Here is a 24,093-nt window from a genome sequence, read left to right as displayed (position 1 = left end):
ATTTCTTATGTATATATATTCAATAAATATAATTCATCTGTTTTAGAGATTAAAAGAGAAATCAAGATCATCCCAATAAATCAATAAATACAATTTAGAAAAGAATGAGATAACACTAGACATAAATTTATAAGACAACTACTCATAGCATCTTTAAACAACTTAGAGTAGACATTGTAGTTAATATTGCTTTAAGGGATAATTCTGCTTCTGGTCAAAAGCAAGACAAGAATATGCACAACACCAATTTATTTTTCATATCTATATTGAGATATGGTCATGCCATAAGATTAATCAATTGTAAATTGTGTAAAATTCAATAATTTTAGTAAACATAGAGACCATCATTACAATCCAGTTTAAAAACATTTCCATCACCCAACAACTTCCTTCATGGAATTTTACTTCTTTAACTGAATATAATGTTTTTGAACTTCATCCATATTGTACCATGTATCTGTGGGGTTTTTCTTCCTTTTTATTACTGAGTAGGACTCCATTGCAGGGATACACCATTTCATTTATCCACTCACCAGTTGACAAACACCTGTGTTGTTTCCATCTTTGTCTATGATGAATAATACTGCTGAGAACATTCATGTCTTTTTGAGAACATACATTTTCATTTCTTCTGGGCAAATTCCTAGGGGCAGAATTGTTAGGTCAAATGGCAATTTATGTTAACTTCTTAAAAAGCTGAAAAACTCTTTCCAAATTGGCTACACCACTTTACATTCCCACCAGATGAACACCACCAACTCTATACAACAGTGGTCTGCAAGTTACAGCCAGCGAGAAAAAAAAATATATATGAGGACTGGGAAGCAAGAAATAAGATTCTTGCAAGTCCCAAGCACAAAAGGATCTAAGAAATAATTGTTAGAATTAATAAAGGTTTGACAAGGTGGCTGAAATTAGAACATCATATAATAGTCAGTTACATGTTTTTTATCCCCAATAACCAGAAATTTTATTTGGAAAAATAACATTTTTAATAACAACAAAATGTTAAGAATTCTAAGAATAAACAAAACATTTTTCAAGCCACTCTTGACCATTTAGATGTCTGTGCAGGACATTATAGGCAAAAGGAGAGTCAGTTAATAAAGCATTTTAAGCAGGGGAGTGCCTAGACTCAGTCTGAGTTTGTTTTTGTTTGTTTGGTTTTGGTTTTTTGTTTTTCTTTTTTTTTTTTTTTTATTTCAGCTTATCATGGGGGTACAAAAGTTCAAGTTATATATATTGCCCATGTCCCGCCCATCCCCCTGAGTCAGAGCTTTAAGCGTGTCCATTCCCCAGACAGTGTGCCTGGCACTCACCATGTAGTTATACCTCCATCTCCTCCTCCCATCCCCCACCTCCCCGAGTCAGCACCTTGGCACAAGCTTTCACTCTGTCTCCCAGGGTGGAGTGCAGTGGCACAATCATAGCTCACTACAGCTTCGAACTCCCAGGATCAAGGGATTATCCTGCCTTAGCCTCCCTCGTAGGTAGGACTACAGGTGTGTGCCACTACACCAGCTAATTTTTTTATTTTTTTTTAGAGGCAGGGTCTTGCTATGTTGCCCCGGCTGGTCTGGAACTCCTGGCCTCAAATGATCCTCCCACCTGGTCCTCCCAAAGTGCTGGGATTACAAGTATGAGCCACCTTGCCCAGCCACCAATCTGAGTTTTCAAAAGATCTCTGGGCTTACCAGGTGTAACTTCATTGCAGGGACACAAACCCCATGTAAGGACGATCCTTAGATATATACGGAGATGTTGAAGTTGTGGCAGCTTCCCTCGGGTAATAGCAGGTGATGGATCCCATCTTGAGAAGACACAATCCTGGTGTGACCTGGAAATGCACAGAGGCAGAAGTTACTGCAGGTGAGGGCACTGGTGGTGCCCAGGGGCAGGGGAAGGACCCGGGCAGCTGTGTCCTGTGCAGGGTCTTCAGGGAGGAAAGGAGGTGGTGCTGGGAGGGCAGGAGAGAGAGTCCTTGGCCCTGTGGATTTGGGCTGGGGGCTTCGCCCTCATCCTCTTCCTCTTCCCCACTCATTTGCCCCCCAATGCAGGCTGCTTTTTTCTTAGTCTTCACAGCTGTCTTCAGGGTGGGAATCAGTCCTGGCCAAATCCCAAGGGTCAATGAGGGCGTTTGGTAAGCCCTGTCTCCACGTGGGGCAGCTTAAATTTTTTTTATAAATACATACATGCATATATAAAGATCATGCAGACATAAAAATCAGGATTGTTGTCATTTTGGTTTGTAACTCCACTTTTCATTTTCTACAGGATTTTAAAAGACAAATGCATTAAAAATAATTATAAATCTATGTGAGTGGGTACACAACAGACAAAGATGCAATTTGTGATATCAATCACATAAAGTGGGCATGCAGTGTTTGTTTTTCGGTTTCCTATATACTTCGTTTAAATTTTTAAGTGTGCAATATGGTGCTGTCAATTATGGGTGCAATGTTCTCCAGCAGATGGTAGAACTTATTCATTTTGCTTAACTGTAATTTTATGCCTGTTGATCAGCAACTCCCCATTTCCTCCTGCCCTCCGCTGCTGCTGGAAAACTGCCATTTCCTTCATTGATTCTGTGTATTTGACCGTTTTAGATACCTCATGTAAGTGGAATTATGCATTATTTGTCCTTCTGTGACTGGCTTATTTCACTTAGCATAATGTCCCCAAGATCCATCCATGTTGTCACATATTGCAGAATTTCCTGCTTTCTAAAGGAAAAATAATACTTCATTGTAGGTGTATACCACATTTGCTTTATCCACGCATCCACTGATTGACATTAGGTTGTTTCTGTATCGTAGCTACTGTGAATATTACTTATGAACATGGGAGTGCATACATCTCCTGGAGATGCTAATGTCAATTCTTTTGGATAAATATCCAGAAATGCAATTGCTATTAGATCATTTGGTGTTAATAGTTTTATTCTTAACTTTTTGAGGAAGCTCCATACTGCTCTACACAGCAGCTGCAACATTTTGCATTCTCAACAACAGCCTATAAGGGTTCCAGTTTCTCCACAGCCTTGCTAATTCTTGTAGTCCTTTGTTTGTTAATGGCCATCCTGCCAGGTATGAGGCGTATTTCATAGTGGCTGTGATTTGCATTTTCCCTGATGATTAGTGATGTTGAACCTTTTTTCATATACCTGTTGGCCATTTGTATGTCTTTTCTGGAGAAATGTCTGCTCAAGTCTTTAGCCCATATTTAATTATTAGGGGGGATTTTGCTAATGAGTAGTAGGAGTTTCTTATATATTTTTAGAAATTAACCCACTGCCTCTATTCAATGTAGTATTGGAAGTCCTAGCCAGAGTAATTAGGTAATAAATAGAAATAATTAAATGGCATCCTGATTGGAAAAGAAGAAGGAAAATTATCGAGAAATCGGCACTCTTGGGCATCGTGGTGGGAATGTAAAATGGAGCAGCTGCCGTGGAAAACAGTTCGACAGTTCGTGAAAAAGTTAAACACATGTCACCCTTCGTCTCGCCCTAATCCTCTCTCCACCCGGTCAAATCTCCTTAAAGACCCTGTCTTTGCAGTCAGCGAGCATCCCCCCCTCCACCTCCACTTCTTACCCCATTTCTGGCCCCTCACCCCTCATTCTCACACTCTACCTAGGCCAGCACTGTCCCCTGCAGGGCTGGGGTATCAGAGCTTCGGAGGGGAGGTTTAAAGGTCCTCTAGCAAAGGAGCTGGCTCTGATATCTCTCTCCACCTGCCTAAGGCTGATGATTAACCCAGAGCTTATATAAAGACGGGGTCATCTCCGGGATGGGGAAAGCGCCACCTGCAGCCATGGCCAGCACGCTACGCCCCAGCACCGTGGCTGGGACCCCAGAGCCACCTGCACTGTCACAGCGCCTCCAAAACGCTGCAGACATCTCTGTCATTGTCATCTATTTTGTGGCGGTGATGGCTGTCGGGCTGTGGGTATGTGGGAAACCAGTGGGCTTTCAGGGTGGGCACGAGATTAAGGGGGAGAAGGCGTATTAGGGAGGGAAAGGTGTGGTGTGACAAAGCTGAGACGAGATTAAGAGATTTCACTAATGTCACTCTCTTTCTATCAGAATCATTTTCTTGTGTGTGACATAAATAACGCTTCCACTGAGTTATTCTAACAACCCCGTTGTGTGAACAGGGCCAGGACTGGGACCTTCAGACTTAGCTCTGTTCGGTGTCCCCAGCATCCTGGCGTAATGAATAAAGACTTTATTTTTATTATCTCATTTCTTTTACTTTCTTTTGCCATTTGCTCACTATCTAACTTAGGAGGTAGGACATTTAATCTGTTCTTTAGTTCTAGGAATGCGTTCGAGGCTGCAAATTGTCTTCCAAGCACAGGTCTAGCTCCCTCTCGCATTGAGTCGATGAAAATAAGCAAAGCAGTTAGCACAGAAGTTGAGGAATGTGATTTCTCAAGTTCATTCTAACTTAGATTTTATGAAACTATGATTTTTAAACTCCTTTTTTAATTTCAAAATATTAAGGGGGTACACATGTCTTAGGTTACATGGATGACTTTTGTAATGCTTGGGTCCCAGCTAAAGGTGTGCCCATCACCCAAATAGTGTTCATAGTAACTGTTAGGTAGGTTTTTGCCGCTCCCCGCTGGTTGATTTCCACTCAGTTTACTTCCCTCTGTGCACAGGTGTGCTCACTGGTTAGTTTCAATTTAACAGGGAGTACATGTGGCGTGTGTTTTTCCGTTCTTGAGACACTTCACTTAGGAGAATGGTCTCCAGTTCCATCCAGATTGTTGCAAAAGGTATTAATTCATCTTTTTTATGGCCGAGTAGTACTCCATGGTATACATATACCACATTTTGTTAATCCACTCATGAATTGATGAGCAGTTGGGTTGATTCCACAGCTTTGCAATTGTGAATTGTGCTGCAATAAACATTGGAGTGCAGGTGTCTTTTTGGTGAAAAGTCTTTTTTTTTTTTTTTCCTTTCCTTTTGGTAAATACCCAATAGTGGGATTGCTAGATTGAATGGTAGGTCTACTTTTAGTTCTTTGAGGAATCTCCATACTGTTTTCCATAGAGGTTGTACTAATTTGCAGTCCCACAAGGATGCCGTATCACAGAATACAGGAAAACCTTTCTGTCTGTAGGAGGGCTGGGAAAGTCGGCACCAGTCAGCACCCTGGCCAGAGCATCGCGGCTGTCTTGGGTGCATCTGCTGTGGTTTGACCCTCACCTGTTTTCCCTTCTGCTCAGGCGATGCTGAAGAGCAACCGGAGCTCGGTGGGAGGCTTCTTCCTGGCTGGCAGAGATGTGACTTGGTGGCCGGTAAGTGGACCAAAGTTTTCTGGAGAAAAATTTCCTGGGTGTAGTATGTTTAAGAGTGAATATAGAAAACATTAGGGATGTGGTCGTTTCTGATGTACCTTGGTTACCACTTACTGGTGCATCTTTTTCTAAACCCCTGACCTCATGGCTCTGTGCTGTGATTCCAGTAAATGAATTACAGTGTGTCACTAGTTATGAGAGCAGGATTAGTCTGGCAATTAAGAACATCCTCAGTTGAACTCCATCTCCTGCTCCTCATCAAGAACTCTCTCCCTGGCTTCTCCCTAGCCCCACACATTCCTCCTTGGTTCCCAGCCCTGAGCTGAGCCTGCCTCTCTGATTTGGATTGTCCCCCGTCACCGCTCTCCTCCTTCAATGCCTGGCTCAAGTCCTTCCTCATTTGGGGAGTCTCTCAGCTCACTCCAGCCCACTCTGGGTGTCTAGTCCTTCTGCCCTATGCAATTAGCGGTAGTGGGTAGTGTTCCCTGTGATGGTGCTGGTGTTTATGTCCCTCTGACTCTTGCCTAGTGGGTGTTCTCCCTGCCGGGTTTAGATGTGTGGCCCCCTCAGCCAAAGTCTCACTACAGCAGAGGCAGCCTCTTCCTCTCTGAACCTGGAATGTGTCAGCAGTGGGTTGGATACACAGTGGGTGCTCAGTAAATGTTTCCTTCATAGATCTGCTGACTCATTTTCTAAATAATAGAAAGGGAAGAGGGGACTGTCTGGGATGATTGAAGCAGAACAACTGCAAGCTTGAAATGCAGTTTTATTTGGGGCACCCAATCAAACATTGCCCTCTTAGGACTGTTTTGTGAAACATTTAAGGCTCAACCAATCCCAAAGCCACAAACCACCTCAATCGCATCCTTTGTCCCCAAATATATGAATAGAAAAAGCTGGTTTTACAGAAAGGTCGAAGAAGTGGGAACAGGAGCAGCGCTGCAGGGTTCCACACCCCAGTTCTGTCCTGCCGGGACTGGTGTTCATCCACGCACACTCAAGAGGTCTCTCTTGACCTTTGAGTCATAAGAACAGCAGGCAGGCCCGGCGTGGTGGCTCACGCCTGTAATCCTAGCACTCTGGGAGGCCAAGGCAAGAGGATCACTTGAGGCCAGGAGTTCCAGACCAACCAGAGCAAGAGCAAGACCTTCTCTACAAAAAATAGAAAAATTAGCTGGGCACGGTGGCATGTGCCTGTAGTCCCAGCTACTCAGGAGGCTGAGGCAGGAGGATCGCTTGAGCCCAGAGTTGGAGGTTGCAGTGAACTATGATGACGCCACTGCACTCTAGCCCGGGCAACAGAGCAGGACTCTGTCTTCAGAAAAAAAAAAAAAAAAAGATCAGCAGGGAATGTGCTGGAAAGGGAGATGAATGAGGAGAGGGTCCTATGGCTGGAAGGACAGAGAGGAACTCTCTCTTACTCAGCCTCAGGGTCTTTGAAGCTGATTAAAAGGGCAAGAACTAATGGGGGGTCTGGCAGTACTTGGTTGAAGACAGGCTCAAATCAAAGCATTTAGGTAGATAGAACAATGTTTCCCTAAGGCAGAGGTCAACGAGCTTTTCTTTAAAAGACAAAGTTGTAATTATTTTAGGGATTATGGTCCATATGGTCTACTGCGACCACACAACCCTGCCATTGTAGGACAAAAGCTGCCGTAGTCAATATGTACACACTGAAATTTGATTCATGTAATTTCACAATTTCACATTTCACAAAATATTATTCTTATTTAGACTTTTAACCATTTTTTAATCCTTCAGAAATGTTAAAAAAAAAAATTCTTGGCTTATGGGCCTTACAAAAATTGGTGACGGGCCGGATTTAGCCCATGGGTGCTCGTTTGCTGACTCCTGTTCTAAAGAGTAGAGATTGAAACATCTCAACATCTATCTGTTTTCAAGAAGTTTGATTTGGATCTTTCAACTGTAATCCTGGTACACTCTCTTGCATGGCAGATGGGCGCCTCTCTCTTCGCCAGTAACATCGGCAGTGGCCACTTCGTGGGGCTGGCTGGGACAGGAGCATCTTCGGGAATCGCCACTGTGACATTTGAATGGCATGTAAGTGACATCGTAGGTTTTTCCCTTTCAATCAAACCATATCCTTTCAACTGAACCCATAGTCTTTAGTACGTTTTATGCTGCTTTACCTGAAGATCACAGACTGGGTATTTTACAAAGAACAGAGATTTATTTCTTATAGCTCTGGAGGCTGGGAAGTCCAAGGTTGAGGGGCCTGCATCTGGCAAGAGCCTTCTTGCTGTGTTCTCCCATGGGGGAGGGGGAAGGGGAATAGAGCACGAGAGAGAGACAGAGAGAGAGAAGAGGGTTGAACTCACCCTTTTATCAGCAACCCACTCCAGCATTAACTAACCCACTCCCTTGATAATGGCTTTAATCCGTTCATGAAGGCAGAGCCATCATGACCTTAACACCTCTTAAATGTCCCACCTCTCAACACTGAGGATTAAGCTACCAACCTGTGAACTTTGGGGGACACATTCAAACCCTAGCATCCATGTATTTTAATCAAACTTATATCCCAGGTTTTTCTGGGAGTCCCTGCCGGATGCACCCCCCCCTTCGGTTTGATTCCCAGTTTTCCTTCTCCTAGTCCCTTCCCATCTGAGCTTCGACACCTGTGTGGCCCCATTCTGCCTGGGCCATTCCAGCCACGTCATTACTCACCTCTAAGCGTTGTCCCAAGCAGATATTCTCCCCAGGAACACCATTTCTATATGCTTCAATCCCTACTTTTGTTAGATCTTCTTGACCATCTTAATTCTCACTTTTATCTCTCTTCCCTGAGCTATGACACGGTGTGTCCAGCCCTGAAGTGGATGCGAGAAATTTTAAAATGTTAAAGCAATGGTTCCTTCTCTGGGGGAGCTTCCGTTCCAGTGGGAGAGACAGACGCGCGTTCACCGCGGTGTAGAAAGCGCAGGCGGGCAGCACACACAGCACTGACGAAGCTCACTGGAGGGACATACACCGTAGGTGGCGTGTGGGCTCGGCACGTGTCAGGGAGCTCCCTGGTGCTGACGCCAGAGGAGGAGGAGAAATTGTCCAAGTGGGGCCTGACCACGGCAGTGACAGTGGAGTAAGGGGTGAATGATGGGGGAGACAGTAGGTAGAATCTACAGGAGTTTGCAATCGAGTTGAACAGGACATCGATACTTCTTGAGTTGGCTGAGTTTGTTGTGCTCTTTTACTTGCTCTAGTGCTTTCACGAGCCTGTGTGTGCATATCGGTCAGAGAAGGATGCTTGTGTGGAAGGAAGTTGGATCACAGTAAAAGGTTAAACAGATCATCCCTGGATGGGCTCAGAAAGTGACCTCGAGTCATCACGAATGCCTGTGCCCCTCCCTCCCTTGCTGAAGATTTTGCCCCTTCTTTTACTTTAGTAGCATCAGGGACTCCAGAATGGACCCAGCCTCCAGATATGTCCCATGGCCAGAGTTTAGTCCTGAAAGTGCCGTGCACACCGGAATGAAGCCAGCCTTCAGAGGCATGGACAGAATGACCTATGGCCCACGTGGGTGAGGTTACCCGGCTGCAGGGAACACAGCTACTGCTCTTTTAACCTGCGACCTTGGGCTTCCTTAATCTCTGTGAGGCTCGGGCGCCCCCCTGGTGAGGTAAGAATAACCGTGCTTATCTTATCTGCCTCCCCTGGTTGTCGTGAGAGCAGCACCAATAATATATGTGCAGACTCTGTAGGCATTGCATATTCGTGCTAGATTATGTTGTTATCATTATTATTAATGTATGTTCAAGATTTGGGGGGCGCTGGGGTATTCTTCCAGCACCAAATTTTTTTTTCATTGCTTTGTTACTAGGCTTAATATTCCTGCCACTCAAGAAAAATTCCTTTTCACAAAGATTGTATGATGTTCCGGTGGTCCAGCTGGGCTCAGATCTCTTATCTTCTGTCCGCTTTTCACCAGACATCTTTTGCCTCTGATCCACAGAAACAGAAGAAAGGAGCACACAGTTGTCTAGGGATTATAGGTGTTTGAGTGGGACAGTATCTAAGCAAAGTTTTTTTTTTTAGACTCAGAGGTCATAAAATGACAAGGTCCGCAAGCCAAGCCTCTTTAACGTCATGCTCATTTTTGTGTTCTCTTGCAGTCTTCAGTGCTGCTGGTGGTTCTCGGGTGGGTCTTTGTCCCCATCTACATCAGGGCAGGGGTGAGTATCCTCAGGTGTTCCAGGGCAATGTGTCAGCCCTTCATTTATTCACGCATTCTTTCTGTTCCATCTTGAAACCTGGGTGCCCGGCCTTCCCCTGGCCTATTGCTAGAAATATGCAGGAGACAAAGATCAAGTTCCTTGCCTAGAGGGGCTCCCAGTGTAGAATGTGGCTGTGGCCAGGCGAGGAATCAGTGGTGGCCCTGCACAGTGACCACGGTCATAGAGTCAGCCTGGTGCAGGATCACCGATGCCAGGCCACCCCTGTGCTTCACAAAAAGCTTCTCAGAGGTGACCTGACTTCAGCTTTGAGGGACAAGAGTCATCTCCATAGGTAGAAAAGTTGGATCACAGATGATTAGGGAAAACAACATAAGGAACCTGAAAAATCATGAAAGGACATGGAGTATTTGGGGGACAGGTAAAATTACAGTTAAAATCAAGAGTGTCCAGAGCCCCTCAATCTTGGCACTATCAACATCTTGGGCCAGAGAGTTCTTTGTTGTGGGGTGCTGGTCTGCGCGTCAGGGATGCTGGGCGGGACCCCTGGGCTCTACCCACTCGATACCAGGAGCACCAGCTATTTTCAGATGTCCCCTGTTGGGGGTTAAAATCTTAAAATCGCCATCTTTTAGAAACCACTGCCCTAATATCGCTTGTCCCCAGATGTCTGGGCTTGCATTTACATAAATCCACCAAGTGCTGCCACATTGCTCTTCAGCGTGGCTGCAGACAGCTGTCGACTTGCTGATCACTATCAGTGTGAGGGGTCTCACCCGTGGCATTTTCCTTCATTCTAATTTTTGCCATTTTGACAGTTGTCATTTCTTTGCTCAATTAGGGATAGGATGTACGACAGCCAGGGTGACGCCCCTCAACCCAGGTGTTGCCAACCAATGGGGGCACTGCCCTGCCTCTCTGAGCCTGGGTCATTCCTTCTCCTGCTGGTGCTTAGACCACAGGGGGCTATATCCCAAGGCAATCCTGCCTAGTGCCTTGCAGGCCCCCATATATTCACCCTTTGCTCACCCAGGGTCCCTTCTAGTTCCAGACTTGAACAAGCTCTGCTGAAAAATACTGTCTTTGGTACAAAGACACAGAACTCATGGGTGTGTTCTTAAATGTGGCTTACCGTCTTTCAGGGCTTCCTCCCAGTTTCTGGTCCACCAAGAGTTCCCCTTCTTGTTTTTGATAATATAATATAAATATTTATTCGCCCTCCTTTCGTACTGAGGAAGACTAAATCATGGCTTCATCTGCTATGGAGATCTCATATTTCGCTGATGATAACCACGGGTTTTTCTCTAAGTAAAGGTTTAATGCGATTCTCTTTCTTTCGATAAAGATAATTAAATAAATATATACCCAAATGTATATTATCAACTCGTTCAATTATCAATTTATTGTGTCATTATAATTGTGGTTCATTATTTATAATAGTATTTTCACCAGACTGCAACATTATTGGTGAAAACAATAAAAATTATTTGTAGAGTGTCTACTAGGTATTTGATGTTGTAGGTACTTTATCTGTACCTTCACATTAAACCCCCATTTTACAGATGAGAAAACAGAGATTTAGAGACACTGTCGTTTGCTAAAGGTCACACATCTAGGAAACACTGGAACTGGGAAGAGATCCCAAGGTCATCTGACTCCTACACCTGTGTTCATTCCAGCATTGCCACCCTCCCGGGGACCATGCCTTCCTCACCTCTGCATTCCAGGTGCCACTCACAGTGATTACCTGCTCATAGTAAATATTGAGCAATCTGAACGTGCGGGGCTCCGAAGGTGAATCCCTGTCAATGTCTGTCCCTGCAGGTGATGACCATGCCGGAATATCTCAAGAAGAGGTTTGGTGGGAAGCGACTCCAAATCTACCTTTCCAGCCTCTCCCTCTTCATCTGTGTGGCTTTGAGAATCTCAGTGAGTTCAGTGTCTCCTGGCATTTTAGCTTCAAGAAGTTGCCTGATGGGGCCAGAGTGCTAAGATGAGAGAGCTGGGTGTGTAGACCATCAACAGCCTTTAAGGGATTGAGCCACAGGGATATCTTAAACTCCCTGGGATCTCTTTAGCAAGTCTTAATGGGGGAAAAAGGAGCTTCAAGACCCTGAGTTCATAGAGTAGTAGGCTTTCAAGTCACAAGAGGCTGCAGAGTGTAAATCTACCCTCGCATCAAGGCTATGAAAACAGGGAGGTACGGAAAGAACAAAATGTCTCATTCAGGTCACACAGCTACTTAGTGGTGAAGAGGAGGGCTTCTCTGGTCTCCTACCTTTTCCACTGCACAATCCCCTTTTTATTCTTTCTCAGAGCCAACCCAGGCTTATATTTTCATTTTTAGTTTGATTATCTGTCACATGAACCACAAGTACTTTGTATTTTTTTTTTATTTTTTTATTGTATCAGAATATTACAGGGCTACAAATGCTTTGGGCACATAAATTGCCTTTGCACCACCCAAGTAAAAGCTACAAGCATGCCCATCCCCCAGACATTGTGTACCACACCCATTAGGTGTGAATTTACTCATCCCCTCCTCCCCCTCCCACCTGCCCAATCCCCAGTGAATGTTACTTCCGTATGTGCACATAAATGTTGATCAATTAATACCAATTTGATGGTGAGTACATGTGGTATTTGCCTTTTCATTCTTGTGATAATTCACCTAGAAGAATGGGCTCCAGCTCCATCCAGGGTAATACAAGAGGTATTAGTTCACCTTTTCATGGCTGAGTAGTACTCCATGGTGTACATATGCCACGTTATTAATCCACTCATGTACTGATCAGAACTTGGATTGTTTCCACATCTTTGCAATTGTGAATTGTGCTGCTATAAACATTCGAGTGCAAGTATCTTTTTTATTGAATGTCTTTTTTTCCTTTGGGTAAATACCCAGCAGTGGCATTGCTGGATCAAAATGGTAGCTCTACTTTTAGTTCTTTGAGGTATCTCCATACTACTTTCCTTAATATTATTATTCTGACTTTTCTTAAACTTAACCTATTTTGTCTAAGACCACCCCTGTCAAACAGATGTCACAAGTAAGTGTTAAAAAAAAAACTTAAAAGCTTTTAAAAAGTTACATTCTTTGGAGATAATCAGAGAGGAAACAAAGGAATTTGGAGATTCAGCAGCACTTGTAGAAAACGAGGATTGCAGCTTTTTGGAGTGGAGGGTTCCTGGTGGTGGGCTAGGGATGGGATGTTGGTGAGCTGGGTGGGGGCACAGGGAGGCCGGGAGTGTGACCGTGCAGGGTGTGTGGTCACCTGGAAAGATTTCCCAGCAGGACTCCATTCTCACGTGCAAGGTTACACTTTAAATGGTATTAATAATAGTTAATATTAGACATGACCTTTTGTGTACTTTTACACTCTGATAACAGATTCTGTCCTGGTTACTTATTAGACAGATCATTATAAAGAGTTAGGGCAGGACAGTTCTCATAGTCCTCTGCCCAGATTTGAAAAAGATCATCTTGCTTGCCGATATTCCACCTCTGATAACATATATAGAGAGAATCAGTTATAGTCACAATGACCCTTTATCCCTTAATACTTCAGTTTGTATTTCCTAAAAACATTGATATTCTTTTAGAAAACCACCTTGCAAATTTTAAAATCAGGAAGTTAACTTTGCTATGAACTATTATCTAATCTAGAGTTCTTCCTCAGGTATTGACCATGGTTCCAATACAATCCTTTGTAGCAAAAGAAAATCCTGGATCATCATAATTCCTCTTTATTATGAGAAATACTTTATAATCATTGCGAGTATAAATAATGCCACTGAATTGTACACTTAAAATGGTTTAAAATGGCAAATTTTATGTCATCTATGTTATACAACAATAAAAAGTCATTGATAATATGTAAGCTACTTACATATAATTTCCAAACCATCAACATACTGCCTTAATGGTACAATATAATGCCTTAATGGCACTATGTAATAGAAACAAAGGTCAAGGAATTCATAATAAGATAAAAGTGTGTTTTAATATGTAAATGATCAGATAGGACTATACAAGAAATCAAAATGCCGTGGTTCAATAATCGCCCCTCTATGTAGATCGGTATAAATGAGACGGCTATAAATGCAGATGAAGCAGATATGTGTGAGTGGACCCCCACAGGAAATGCTCTCTTTCTGAAACGGTGAACAGGTTTTTTTGTAAATATCCAATTTTTTTAAAGTACAATCTTCCCTCAATTTATATTTTAATTGTATTCCTGAAAAATGCCAGTGTGAATTAGGTTGCAGAAAGTACTTCGTATTTGTACAACTGAGTTGGGTTCTAGGCTCAGAAAATCAAGAACGGATTTTTCACCAACACAGCTGTCTGGTGGGATGATAAAATGGCAGGCCTTTTTTCAAATCTTAGAGAAAAAAAATAACACAACCATCTCCTTCCTGCTATACCCCTTCTCAGCCTCAAGATCTACAAAGAAACCTAGCCCTAAGTCTTCTATGATTCTTTTGGAATTGGCTTCTGTGTTTCTAACTAACATGCTTCATATGCTATTTCTTAATTTTTAAATTGTTTTGTATAGGTTCTAGAAGGATCTGATTCAAAGGAGGCAGACCCAAGTGGGACCAGCACAAGTCTGTGCTGAGAAAAGACCCGGGAAGCTGGGAAGCACACATTGAGGACCCAGGGGTCCAGGCAGAGCGGGGTGGACTTGATCTTGCACGTGGGGGTCCCTCTATTGGACCCCACACCTTCTCCCTGGGTGTCTCACCTGCCAGGCTCTACACTTCAATCAATAATCCTTTTATGTGTTTCTTATGATTTTACGCTGGCTCTCCCAGTGACCATTTTAAACTGTCCACAGTTTTTTTTAGCTCCTGGACCCCTGCTTCTTAGCAGAAAGCTTCACCTTCTACTTTCTCTAGAAAAGTTAATCCTGAATCATTCATTTCCCTTCACCCAAATAATCTACATTTGCTCCATCCTTTCCTTCTTCCCACCACTCTGAAGATGAGCCATCTTCCTTTTTGTCAAAGGCAAGCCCTTATCCTGTGCCTGCCCTGATCCTGTCTTCTCAATGTCTCAGGCCACAGGCTTTGTAACTACCTCCATCGACTCTTACCTTTTCTTTCTACAAACTGCCCCCCCCATCACCAACATGCTCAAGTGTCTTCCATCCTAACAGTAACCATTGCTTTACTCTGTGCACCCTGTACCTGTTATTCTATTTTTCATCATTACTTTTCTGCCAACAATTATGAAAGAGTAATCTACACAATCCATAGTGTAGACATATCTCATGTCCCATTCATTCACTCACTCACATTCCTCTGTATGGTCAGTCCAATAATTGATCCTCTGAAGATGAGATCTGGCTTCCAAGGCGTTCCTGGTTGGATTGCAGAGATGACATGTGTGGCTACAGTAACATTAGTCGGAAGTCAACATTGAAGAGCTAACTGATGCTTTGCAGACAAAATACTGGGGAGAATTCGGACAGGAACCGCCTCACATACACCCTAAATGGTCTACAGCCGGAGAAGTTCTTGGACACAGGCTCAGTCAGATGTAGAGCTGGGGTGGAGGGTGGGGCAATATAGGTGTGGAAACCACACAGACAAAGACCAAGAGTTAGAACCGAGCATGGCTTTTTGAAAAGAATTGGGTCAAAGTGTCATGTGTTGCAAGTGTTGCAAGGTTGCAAGTGTTGGTGTTGTTCTCCAGGGATTTTACCTGTAGATGCTTTCTCTGTTCACAAATATTTGAGACTCAGAATAAGGTAGAAAGCCAGGATCCCAGGCAGCAGTTCATACTTTACCCAGGCTTACCCCTGCATGACTGTATAGAGGGACGCTAAAGTGGATTTGCCCCAAATCCTTCATTTTATAGCTGCTCAGGCTGGAATCCAGTTAGCAGAAATCACTTGCCTGAGTTTACGTTGTGAATAAGTTTCAAAGCCAGCACAGAGCCCAGTTTTCCTGTCTATCAGTATAGAATTCTTTATTTTATGTATGTATGGTAGTATACACACCATAAAAGTGCCAAAACGTAAAGGAACATGTCCATCAATTATCAAAAAATGAACACCCACATAATTAAGAAGACCCTCATGGCTCCTACAAACATTTCTCCCTCAAAGATAGTTACCCCCAAAGATAACTATCACCTTAATTTCTAACACTTTAATTTAGTTTTGCCTCTTGAATTTTATATAAATGTAACCAAACAGTATACATTCTTCTGTTTCTTGTCTCTTTTTGATCATTATTGTATTTGTAAGATTCATCCATATTATTGATGCAGTTGCTCATTTTCATTGCTATAGAGTATTGACATTGTATAACTATACCAAATTTGTTTATTTGTCCCACTGTTAATGAACAAGTATATGGTTTCTTCCTTTTGGCTATTATGAATAACATATAGACATTTTGTCTATATGTCTCTTAGTATTCTTGAGCATGCATTTATGTACATTCAAGGAGTTTAATTGCTGGGCCATATGGTACACAGTCATGCACTGCATATGACGTGTCAGTCAATGACAGACCACATATACGAGGGTGGTCTGAAACATAACAGGGCTGAAAAATCTCTATCACCTAGCGACATCGTCCTAAGGAATTGACTAATGAGTAGGTGTTCAAACTGGAACAGGAACACATAGCTGAAGGAAAAGCAAGAGAAAAGGAAACTACAGGAAAAGAAATAACAAACCCCTGGGGAAAATTCACAGTGAAGGATTTAGCAAAAGCTTTTGCATACCTCAAGCTCCTTAAAAAGTGTGAAAACATGGATTCCCAATACCAAATGGCTTTTATTAATAGATGTGCATGGTACAGTATCTACTTATAAGCAAATCTATGTTTGAAAGAAAGAAAAGGAAAGAAAGGAGGAAGGAGGGAGGGAGGGGGAGAGAGAAGAAGAAAGAAAGAAAAGAAAGGAAACAAAGAAGAGAAAGAAAGAAAATGAGAGAGGGAAGGAAGGAAGGAAAGGAGGGAGGGAGGGAAGGAGGGAGGAAGAAACCAAGCAAACCTCTATGGATATATTTCTGAAAAGAATGACACCTCCTCAAAAAGAGCTTCAGACGGGTCCTTCAGGAGGTATTCCAGAACAAGGCACTGTTATCATAGGAGATAATAACTCCATCGTTTCTCTTTGGATGAACAGAAGTCCCTAATTTTGATGCTGTCAAATCTATCAATCTTTTCTCTAATGGTTGGTTCTTTTCATGGAAGAAATCTTTCCCTATCCCAAGGACAAGAGGAAATTCTACTATTGTAACTTCTCTTTTTTCTTTTCCCTTCTTTCCTCCTCTCCTCAACTCTTCTCTCTCCTCCCCTCCCCTCTCTTTCTCTTTCTCCTCCTCCTCATTGTTCTCTCTCTCTCTTTCTCTCTCTCCTTCTCTCTTTCCATCTCTCTCTCAGGTTTTTAACCAGCTGAAATTCTTACATATATCATTGCCCTTTAACCCCAAAGAATTCAATGTAAATTTCCACCTAGATTTAACATTCATTGATGATTCTACCTGATCCAATGATTTTTACCTGATCCAATCTTTACTATGGCAGTTGCAAAACCATGGTTTTCTGAATCAAGCACTCCCTTTATAATCCTATTCCTAGGAACAGGGGCAACTTCTTGCAAAACCACAATAGCACTATCAAGTTTGGTAAATGTAACACTGATGCAATAATTTTATCTAATCTACTATTTAAATGCCACTTTTGCCAATTGACCCAGCAATATCCTTTTTTGCATCTGTTCGTGTCCAGTACAGGATGCAGTCTAGTGTCAGGTATTACATTTAGTTATCATATGTCTTTAGACTCTTTTCATCTAGAACATTTCCACACCCTGTTTTTGTCTTTGATGACATTAACATTTTTGAAGAATAGCGCCCCACCCCACTCTCCTTAATATAACAATCTTCATTTTGGATTTGTCTGATATTTCCTCATGTCTGGGCTCAGATTATGCATTCTTGGGTGGAATACTACATCAGCAATATTGTATCCTAATGAAAAGTATCCTATCTAGAGGCACCTCAATGGTGATGTTAATTTTGATCCTCTGGTCAAGGTTTTGCCCAGTTTCTTCACTGTATATTTACTGTTTTATTTTCCGCCTGTAACAAATAAGCAGTCTGTGATGAGATACTCAGAATCATTTAAATATCCTGTCCCTCTTCAAAATGTCCCACTAGATTTAGCATTTGTAGATGTGCCTGATCCAGTCTTTACTATAATGGTTGCCAAATGACAATTTTCCAACTCTTGCACTCTCTCCACAGTTGCCAGTCAGCATTCAGCATGCTGCTAAGGGCAAAAGCCCTCCCTTCTTCTCTACCTATCTACCTATCTGTCATTGATGTGGACTCATAAATTCCTACTCATTATTGGTTTACAAACGATTATTATATGTCATTATTTTGATGCTCATATTATACCAGATTTGGCCAGTGGGAACTCCTCAAACTGGCTCCCGTGTAAAGAATGTGAAATGCTCTCATCCTCTTGTTGAGCAATTACTTAAATTCTGGCATAACAAAATGTTCTAGACTCATCTTGCACCAACCTTGTTCTGGGCTTGAAATCACTCATTTTTCTAGGAGCACCCTGGCTCCTTTAAGTGTAGAAGGGTACTAGGGACCCAAGTCTGGAGGCTAAGTGTGCTCATTGGATTGTCTTTGTTTCTTGGCTTTTTCAACAGAGAAAATTAGGAAATATATGCACATATACACACGTATAAATATACATATGTATATATACACATCCATACGTATACATATAGATACACACATCCATACATATACATTATGGTGCAGCTATACACCTACGTACACATATTTTAGAAATTATGAGTTCACGCTAGTACCTCCAATTACAGTCCATTTTTATGGGGTATTTTATTGCCTATAGGATATAGAAGAGAGAATGAAAATCATCGTTGAGGCTTTATGTAAGATATTGCCGTAGGGACATCCAAGTTGTGTCTTAAAGGACAAGTAGGAGTCTACCAGGAAAAGAAGGGGTGGGAGGAGAGGGGAGAGTGGACACTGGGGAAGAGAAACCAGCAGCCTGAAATCCATTATTTTTCCCACCTGGACTGTTCCCTTTTTAGGCAGACATATTTTCTGGAGCCATATTCATCCAGGTGGCCTTGGGATTGGACCTTTACCTGGCAATTTTCATCCTCTTGGCTGTTACTGCTCTTTATTCCATCACCGGTGAGTCTTTTGCATATTTTGCCCAATTGTTGCTGCCTTCTGCTCATCTTATCCCCACCTGCAGTTATCAACCTCAGTGTTAGCCTTGTCATTGCCGAGGGAAGGATCCATTTCATTCCCACTGTGAGAGTCAGGCACAACACAAGAAACACAACTAGAGCAAATAAAACAGAATCCTCCTTATCAGATATGAGCACCTTGATGGAGGAAAATAATGTGGTGGCTGGGATGGGGAATGGGTGATTTGGTTCAACTCTGTGTTTGGTGCCCAGATTGGCATTTAGAATTCAGCATATCATCTACATGGAAGGCTGGATGAAATAGCAGCTCAGACATGAGACTGGCAAATGCAAGGTAAAGTTCAAATGAAGACAAGGTGCCATGGAGTGGCCTTGGGCTATGAATGGTGCAGTCGGGGGAGGAGTACTGGAGCGGTGGGTTGGTGGTGGGGAGAAAGTGTGTGGCAATAGTCCAAGCAGGCTCTGATGAACTAAGTGTGTCCGTGCAGTGTCTCATGCACACTAACTTATGAAAATTAAACTATACCAGCTGAGTTGGGAAACATAAAGAATAATAGCTAGAAAAATCAAGACAGTTCTGGAACCATTTTCATACATCAAACAGTAAACCTAAAATAAATGACAGAGAGACTGACTCTAAAACTAAGAGTTGATTCAGAAACAGCAAGGGGGTGCAATCTAGGATAAGCATGCTATGGTGGACCATAGGCACATCCAAAGGGGTTGGGGCAAGAAGAAACTTTTAAAGACAAAGAGGGAGAGTCCACATAAGCTGTTTTGAAACAAAGATCATTGGTTACAGGGGCTTACTACAGTTAGTGGCACTTGTTCATTGGTGGTACTGGCTGTTGATAGGAGAAGGTCTACATGGAAGTGGCTTAACTGGAAAGTTCCAGTTGGAATAATTCTTTGTAACAGGCATAGGTGCATGACAGTCCTGTTTTCAACATCAGCCTTATTTCCTCAAGACACTCTCATAAAGGAAATATCTTGTCAACTGAGTGTCTAGTAAGTCTAGGATTGAAAGAGAAGTTGGGGGTTTCTTTGTACAATATTGCAGCAGAACACAAATCAATTACTAGACCTCATATTTAGTTAATGAAACAATGATATGTCCCAACACTAAAGTGGAAATAGTTTTGCTAGTTTTTTTAGAGCAGGGATATTGTTCTAAATGGGAGTGACTTGAGAGATTGTTAAGGAAACTTTAATAGTATTAAATTTTTGCCTTTTTGCTACCTAATATTCAAAAACTCACATAATGATGGAATTCTGCTATAATTCATAGAAACTTTGAATCAGGGAAAGGCAAGAGAAATAGGAGAACCAATGAAAGACACAAATACTAAGGAGATTATGATGCCAAAACAAATTTGTAGCTCAGCCCAGAGTTTTTCATGTTTTCTGTTGAGTCATTTCCAGCATTTGGGTGGAAGGGAACCCAAAGATGAAGGCAAACGCATGAGTACACATGGATAAAATGCCCTGGTTCTTTTTTTCCCTCTCTCAACAGGGGGCTTGGCCTCAGTGATTTACACAGACACCCTCCAGACCATCATCATGCTGATTGGGTCTTTTATTCTCATGGGTTTTGGTAAGTGAAGACAGCATGTGCAGGGCCCAAGGGTCGGAAATCATGGGACTTGTTCCTGTTCAATCTGTCTACTCTTTACTGCTGCCTCCCAGGTCTACATGGCCACACTATCCACACATTTCTATAATTCCCATCATTGAAATGTCTACCTGACTTCTTCCTTGCTATATTATTTCAGCATGAGGAAATGGGGGAACAACTTTACTTCATTCCTCAAGGCCACATATGGCCCTCCAGATCCCTTGACCGAATCCAAACTTCAAACCACTTTACTAAAAGGATTTGTTCTGTAACATTTGGTTTCAGTCAAAAGGCTGCACTCAAGGATCCAGAAGGCCACATGTGGCCCCAAGGCTGCAGGTTCCCCACCCCGATGAAAATGTCCAGAAGAATTTTCCCCAGGTTTTCTTCTAGTTGTTTTATAGTTTCAGGTTTTACATTCAAGTCCTCAAACCATCTGGCATTGATTTTTTTATATGGTGAGAAATAGGGGTCCAGTTTCATTTTTCTGCATATGGCAATTCAATTTTACCAGCACCATTCACTGAAAGGGGTGTCCTTTCCCCAGTGTATATATTCTTGTTGACTTCATCAAAGATCAGTGGGCCATAAGTATGTGGCTTCATTTCTGGGTTCTCTATTATGTTCCATTGATCTATGTGTCTATTTTTATGCCTGTGTCATGCTGTTTTGGTTACTATAGCCTTGTAGTACTATATAATTTGAAGTCAGGCAATGTGGTACCTCCAGTTTTGTTCTTTTTGCTCAAGATTGCTATGGCTATTCAGGCTCTTTTTTGGTTTCACGTGAACTTTATAATTGTTTTTTTCTAATTCTGTTAAAAAATGATGTTGTTATTTTGATAGAGATTGCATTGAACCTGTAAATTGCTTTAGGCAGTATGGTAATTTTAACAATATTAATTCTTGTTAATTAGGGGTATTTTTCCATTTGTTTGTGTCACCCAAAATTTCTTTCATCATTGTTTTGTAGTTTTCTTTGTAGAGCTCTTTCACTTCCTTGGTTAAATATATTCCTAAGTTGTTTTGGGTTTTGGGCGGGGGGGTTGTTTTTGTTTTTGCAACTATTTTAAATGGGATTTGTTTCTCAGCAAGACCATTATTGGTATAGGAATGCTACTGATTTCTGTACATTGATTTTGTATCCTGAAACTTTACTGAATTAATTTATCAAATCAAAGAGTTTCTGGTGGAGTCTTTAGAGTTTTCCAGATATAAGATCATATCTCCTCGTTAGGAGGAGAGGGTTGTGTGTGTCTGATTTCAGGCCCTGCTGCAGCTTACAGTGGCACCAGTGTTAGTGGGTCCTGGAGGGCCAATTCTTGGACCTGCAGGTGGCTTATGCAGAAGCTAATATTGGGAGAAGTGGTCCTGGTGTGTGGGCAGGTTATCAGGCCCCTGGGCAGCTGGTGTGATGTGATGGTGACAGCAGCAGCAGTGATGGAGCAACCCACTGAGACCCAAAGGGTCCCTGTTGGTGTTGCTGCTGGCTGTGATGGGTGGACAGGATACTCTCCAGTCCCACAGCAGCCTGCTGCAGGATGGTGAGTATTGTCCCAGGTATGCCTAGGAGAGCCTAGTTTCCCTGTGCCTCCTCAGCCAGGTAATGGCTTCAGCTGTGTCAACCCAAACTTGGCCCAAGGGCAGGGTGTAGCCCAGCATGAAACTCTCAAAATGGTGCCTTGAGCCCAGGACTAGAGAGGGTAGGGCCCCTTGCCGGCAAGCAGTGTGGGCAAGAAGCTGTGGGGAGTGCAATCCACTCACATCTCAGTCTCACAACCAGCCCACAGCACAGGGGTGGGGACCTTTCTAGAGTTGCATGGGAGTCCCCAGTCTCTGTTCTCCTTCCTCAGAACAGCACAGCAGCAGTAGCCATGTCTGTAGATCCCCAGTATCTGGGCACCCAGCGGCAGGTGCTCTAGGCATGGATGCTGTGGTATTGCACTTGGGTTCCCTTTCTGGAGCATCGTCTACGTCCAATCTCTAGGCAGCTGCCTATGTTGGGCCCAATGCCCACGGGAGTTGAGGGATTTGCCCATAGCCAAGACTGTAAGAGCCTGTTTCATAGTGTGAAGACCTGGGGGTTTCTCTCTTACTGCTTTCCCACATCCAGGAGCTTCTCCCAGCTCCCAGCCAGCATGCCTAAACCCTCTCCTCACATGCTTTTGGTACTTCCCCTTCTTCTGGTTATACCTAGCTTTCTCTCCGAAACAATCCATTCAAAATGTGAGTATCTCCTTCCTATTCTGGTTCCTCTTTGTAGAGGAGGCACATACTACATGTGTCTAGTCAGCCATCTACTTTCTGTTTATTTATCCAGACTGTCCACACTATTCTTGCTCATGGTTCATTAGTTTCTGGCCTCAGTGATGCATTCATTCCCTGGCATCAGTGTCTCCAAGCCTCACTTCTCCCACGCTCAGGTTGAGGAAAGGGGATTCTCTTATCTCTTAGGGTCCCCTGTGTATTTTCCTTACAAACCATGTTTATCTAATCAAAGCAATTTCCTTGTATTGTCTGTATCCACCACCAGGCTGAGTTCCTGCCTTGCACATTCATTTTTCACATGATCCCAGCACAATGTTTGGCATATAATAGGTCCTCAATTAAATAATGAAGAAGTAAATCAATGTCAACTCAACTCTACAACTGTAGGATACTCAGATGAATTTTGCACCGTTTAAATCCGTACTGTGACCACAGATGCCTGGGCTCATCTTTCTAAGATCAACTGTAATTTTTTCCTGCACCTGACCAACCTGTCCAGACCCATAGTGGGTTGAGTCTCACCATTTTTCCTCCTAACAGCTAACCTATTGCCTCCAATTTCTGCTCCTTCTCTTTCTCGTTTTTTGTTGAAACGTAGGCAGAATGGTGTTGCACCAGGAAACCAGATCGCAAGCGAGATCAGAATAGCCCAGCTCTGAGTCAGGGGGAGAGGCTGTTGCTTCCCGTTGCTTTCAGAGGAGTTGGGGCTGTCTGATGACTGATGGCCAATTCCACCGGGCTCGCTCTGTTATCCCACCTTCAGGTGTGTTTCTGCGCTGGATGGTTGTGAGATACCAATCCCAGTCTGTTGGGTTACGGTTTCATTTTTACCTTAAAGCAAGGCTTGAACCGCAAACTTTAAAGAGCACTATAAGAAGACAAGTTAGAGTTATTTGCTTTACGCACTTTGTGGGAGTCGTTCTGGTACCGTGCTCGATGCCAGTGGGGGTACCAGGAGGACACGTACGCTGGGAGAAGGTCACTGCGGGTTTCACCAGGCCGATGGGAGGTGCTTGGGCACCTCCACCACAAAGCAGTGAGCACGCACACCGGGCGTGTTCGATTTCAGTCGGACATTTCATCTTGTCTGGTGCCTTTTCAGCCTTTGCCGAAGTTGGAGGCTACGAGAGTTTTACAGAGAAGTACATGAACGCCATCCCGTCCGTAGTCGAAGGGGACAACCTAACCATCGACGCCACGTGCTACACTCCTCAGGGGGACTCCTTCCACCTTTTCCGAGATCCTGTCTCTGGGGACATTCCATGGCCAGGAATGATATTGGGAATATTCATTACGTCTCTGTGGTACTGGTGCACAGATCAGGTGAAGAGAGTGTGTGTGTGTGTGTGTGTCTGTGTGTGTGTGTGTGTGTGTGTCTGTGTGTGTGTGTGTGTGTGTCTGTGTGTGTGTGTGTCTGTGTGTGTGTGTGTGTTTGCGAGCGCACGCATTTATGTTGCTCTTTCTCGTCTCATAGAAAAGAA

General features: G+C 43.1%; 1 protein-coding gene across 2 annotated transcripts in view; it reads left to right on the top strand.

The window, feature by feature from the left end:
• The first annotated feature begins 3,799 nt into the window (after positions 1-3,799).
• SLC5A4 (solute carrier family 5 member 4) overlaps positions 3,800-24,093 on the top strand; it is a 38,313-nt gene continuing 18,019 nt past the window's right edge. The window contains exons 1-8 of one of the 2 annotated variants that reach the window (XM_045534570.1): positions 3,800-3,950; positions 5,242-5,313; positions 7,270-7,374; positions 9,445-9,504; positions 11,329-11,433; positions 18,605-18,710; positions 20,244-20,324; positions 23,715-23,935. In XM_045534570.1, the coding sequence (XP_045390526.1) occupies positions 3,816-3,950; positions 5,242-5,313; positions 7,270-7,374; positions 9,445-9,504; positions 11,329-11,433; positions 18,605-18,710; positions 20,244-20,324; positions 23,715-23,935 (885 nt within the window). In that variant the 5' untranslated portion in view covers positions 3,800-3,815. The remainder of the gene's footprint in view (positions 3,951-5,241; positions 5,314-7,269; positions 7,375-9,444; positions 9,505-11,328; positions 11,434-18,604; positions 18,711-20,243; positions 20,325-23,714; positions 23,936-24,093) is intronic. The other variant, XM_045534571.1, reaches the window with a different exon arrangement.

This window comes from Lemur catta, chromosome 21, assembly GCF_020740605.2.
Source record: "Lemur catta isolate mLemCat1 chromosome 21, mLemCat1.pri, whole genome shotgun sequence".
Classification (NCBI taxonomy): domain Eukaryota; kingdom Metazoa; phylum Chordata; class Mammalia; order Primates; family Lemuridae; genus Lemur; species Lemur catta.
This window is presented reverse-complemented; position numbering and strand designations above follow the sequence as displayed.